We start from the raw sequence: 2,245 nt of genomic DNA on the forward strand, positions 1-2,245 counted from the left end.
CAGGGACCGTGGGAATCTTGGATGCCGCAAGGTTAATGCTAGTGAGGGACTCACGTCTCGGGGGGGGGTTTTCCCTCACTTCATAATCCAGTCAGTTTGGGTTGATCCAGAGAAGAGGGGACTCGTTGGAGAGTGGACAGGTAGACATTCGTTGGACCCGGACGAGCAATAGAGCGGACTGCCACTTGGAATTCAGGGAGAACTTGAACGAGACGTGTGGAGGTTAATCCCCTGCTCAGTGTGAAACACAAAACAATGCTTCCAGGGGAAGAAGGCTAAACATACAGCTTGAAGGATGACTTCCTGCCAAAAAGGCAAAGACAAAAACAAGGTTAGGCTCAGTGAAAGAAAGACTAAGTTAGAAATCAGCTAAACTCAGCTTGGCTAGAGTACCCCAAACTGGCAAGCACTCTGGCACGAGGTAGTGACAGTCCACTGCTTAAGTATTCCTCCCGATAATGATCCAGCTAGACGCAGGGGTGCAGGGAGGACCAACGAGGACAGGGCGCCACCTGGTGGTGAAGGAAGAGACAAACACAAAACAACAGACCACACAAACTGGATTCCTGACATTTTTGACCGATTTTATGTAATAAGAATGTGGATGTTCTTTTGTTTTTGTTTTCTTTTATTATTCTTAGTTGAAGAATATCATCTAGTCTTGCTCGCGCTTCAATACTTGTTGCTAGACTGATTTTCCATGCGGTACAGAAGAAACTAAAGGAGCTGCAGTGCCCCTACAAGCACCAATGTTTCTTCCTTAAACCATAATACAAGATGATGAGATTTCTCTCCCTCTCCTTTTAGATACAGGATAACACCTGTATGTGATATTGACTTTGGTCCGTTGGTATATGGCACTGAAAAAACCCTAAACTTCACCATCGAAAACACTGGATTCTTTCCAATTAATTTCAACCTGACCAGCAACGTCTTAGAACCTGTGAAGCAAGCAAGGCCCGGGTAAGTAAATCATAATAATTGTTTTCCTTATTAGTGGATCATAATTATATAATAATTGATTAAAAATACTGTAATTGTTTAATGATGTTGTAGAAAAGTAATAATTTTACCTCAATATTTTACAAGGCAAACTGTTGACACTACAAAATGTTTTAGTTTTTATAGTTCACTGAATGTAGTTATAGTGTTGGAAACCATAATTCTTCCTAAAACTTTAATTTTTTTCTATCATAATTAAATAAATAGATAAATACTGCTGTTAATATGCTATTAATAAGCATTTTGCAAAAAAAATCACCAAATAGATTAAATAATAATATCACCAAATAAATAAATAAATAATATCACCAAATAAATAAATAATAATATCACCAAATAAAAGGTATATATTTTCTATTCTGTAAAACTAATGTCTTTTGTTTGAGATTATTTATTTTAAAATGTTTTTTGCTTAATTGTTATTATGAATCAGATTAATCTTGTAAAGCTACTTTCATTGCAGGACTTTTTTATTATTTGATCATGTACTCAAATGAGGGGGCGGAGTTTTCTCTGGTCAGGGCTTTGCAGAGTGAATAAATTAATTAGAAGCAAAGATTTCATCTGCAAAACTGTACTCATTTAATTTAATATTTATTAATAATTTATTCATAACTAGATTTCTTTATTATTTATTTTAAGGTGAATAAATTGCTTTTTTTATTTTTATTTTTTTACAAGCTTTAATATATAATAATTCTGTTAAAAGGAAATGTCCGGTCAGTAATGAATGATCAATTAATCATTATCTAAAACTAATACGTTTGCTCTGATTTAATTAATTTAGTGTTAATCAGTAAAAAAAATTGACGATCACCGAGTCCGGGAGCCCCATTTTTGCCCAAATATAGTAACACCTCACTCCTCCTGACACGATGCCACGACTTGTGAGTAACTAACGTATTTCAACGATCAGATAACTTAGCTGTAACTTATGCCCCACGTATTTGCATACGCTGGCATAGATACTCGCAGTATGTCGATGTGTTTCAGCGTACTTCGGCAGTGACGTCACGGTGCGGTAAGCCTAGAGCCAATCTCCCCACTTTACAAGCAAAATCAATGGGAACTACTAGATACATCTGCAATCAACAACAATTATTGAAGATTTCCAGAGGAATTCACCATTGAAATTCACCAGAGCTATAGTGAAACTGACAATGCCCACGTGCATGGCAGTCGAAATACACTGGATAAAAGTGAGAAAAAAAAAAAAGATTTATTTCATCTTTCTGATTCATGA

At 36.0% G+C, this 2,245-nt stretch overlaps 1 protein-coding gene across 1 annotated transcript in view; it reads left to right on the forward strand.

Moving 5' to 3' along the window:
* Positions 1 to 2,245, forward strand: part of hydin (HYDIN, axonemal central pair apparatus protein) — a 120,906-nt gene that overhangs the window by 78,131 nt on the left and 40,530 nt on the right. Inside the window, exon 52 of the mRNA XM_015402595.1 lies at positions 808 to 943. Within this exon, the coding sequence (XP_015258081.1) occupies positions 808 to 943 (136 nt within the window). The remainder of the gene's footprint in view (positions 1 to 807; positions 944 to 2,245) is intronic.

The sequence above is a fragment of the Cyprinodon variegatus genome, unplaced genomic scaffold (assembly GCF_000732505.1).
Source record: "Cyprinodon variegatus isolate N-32 unplaced genomic scaffold, C_variegatus-1.0 Scaffold1373, whole genome shotgun sequence".
NCBI lineage: Eukaryota > Metazoa > Chordata > Actinopteri > Cyprinodontiformes > Cyprinodontidae > Cyprinodon > Cyprinodon variegatus.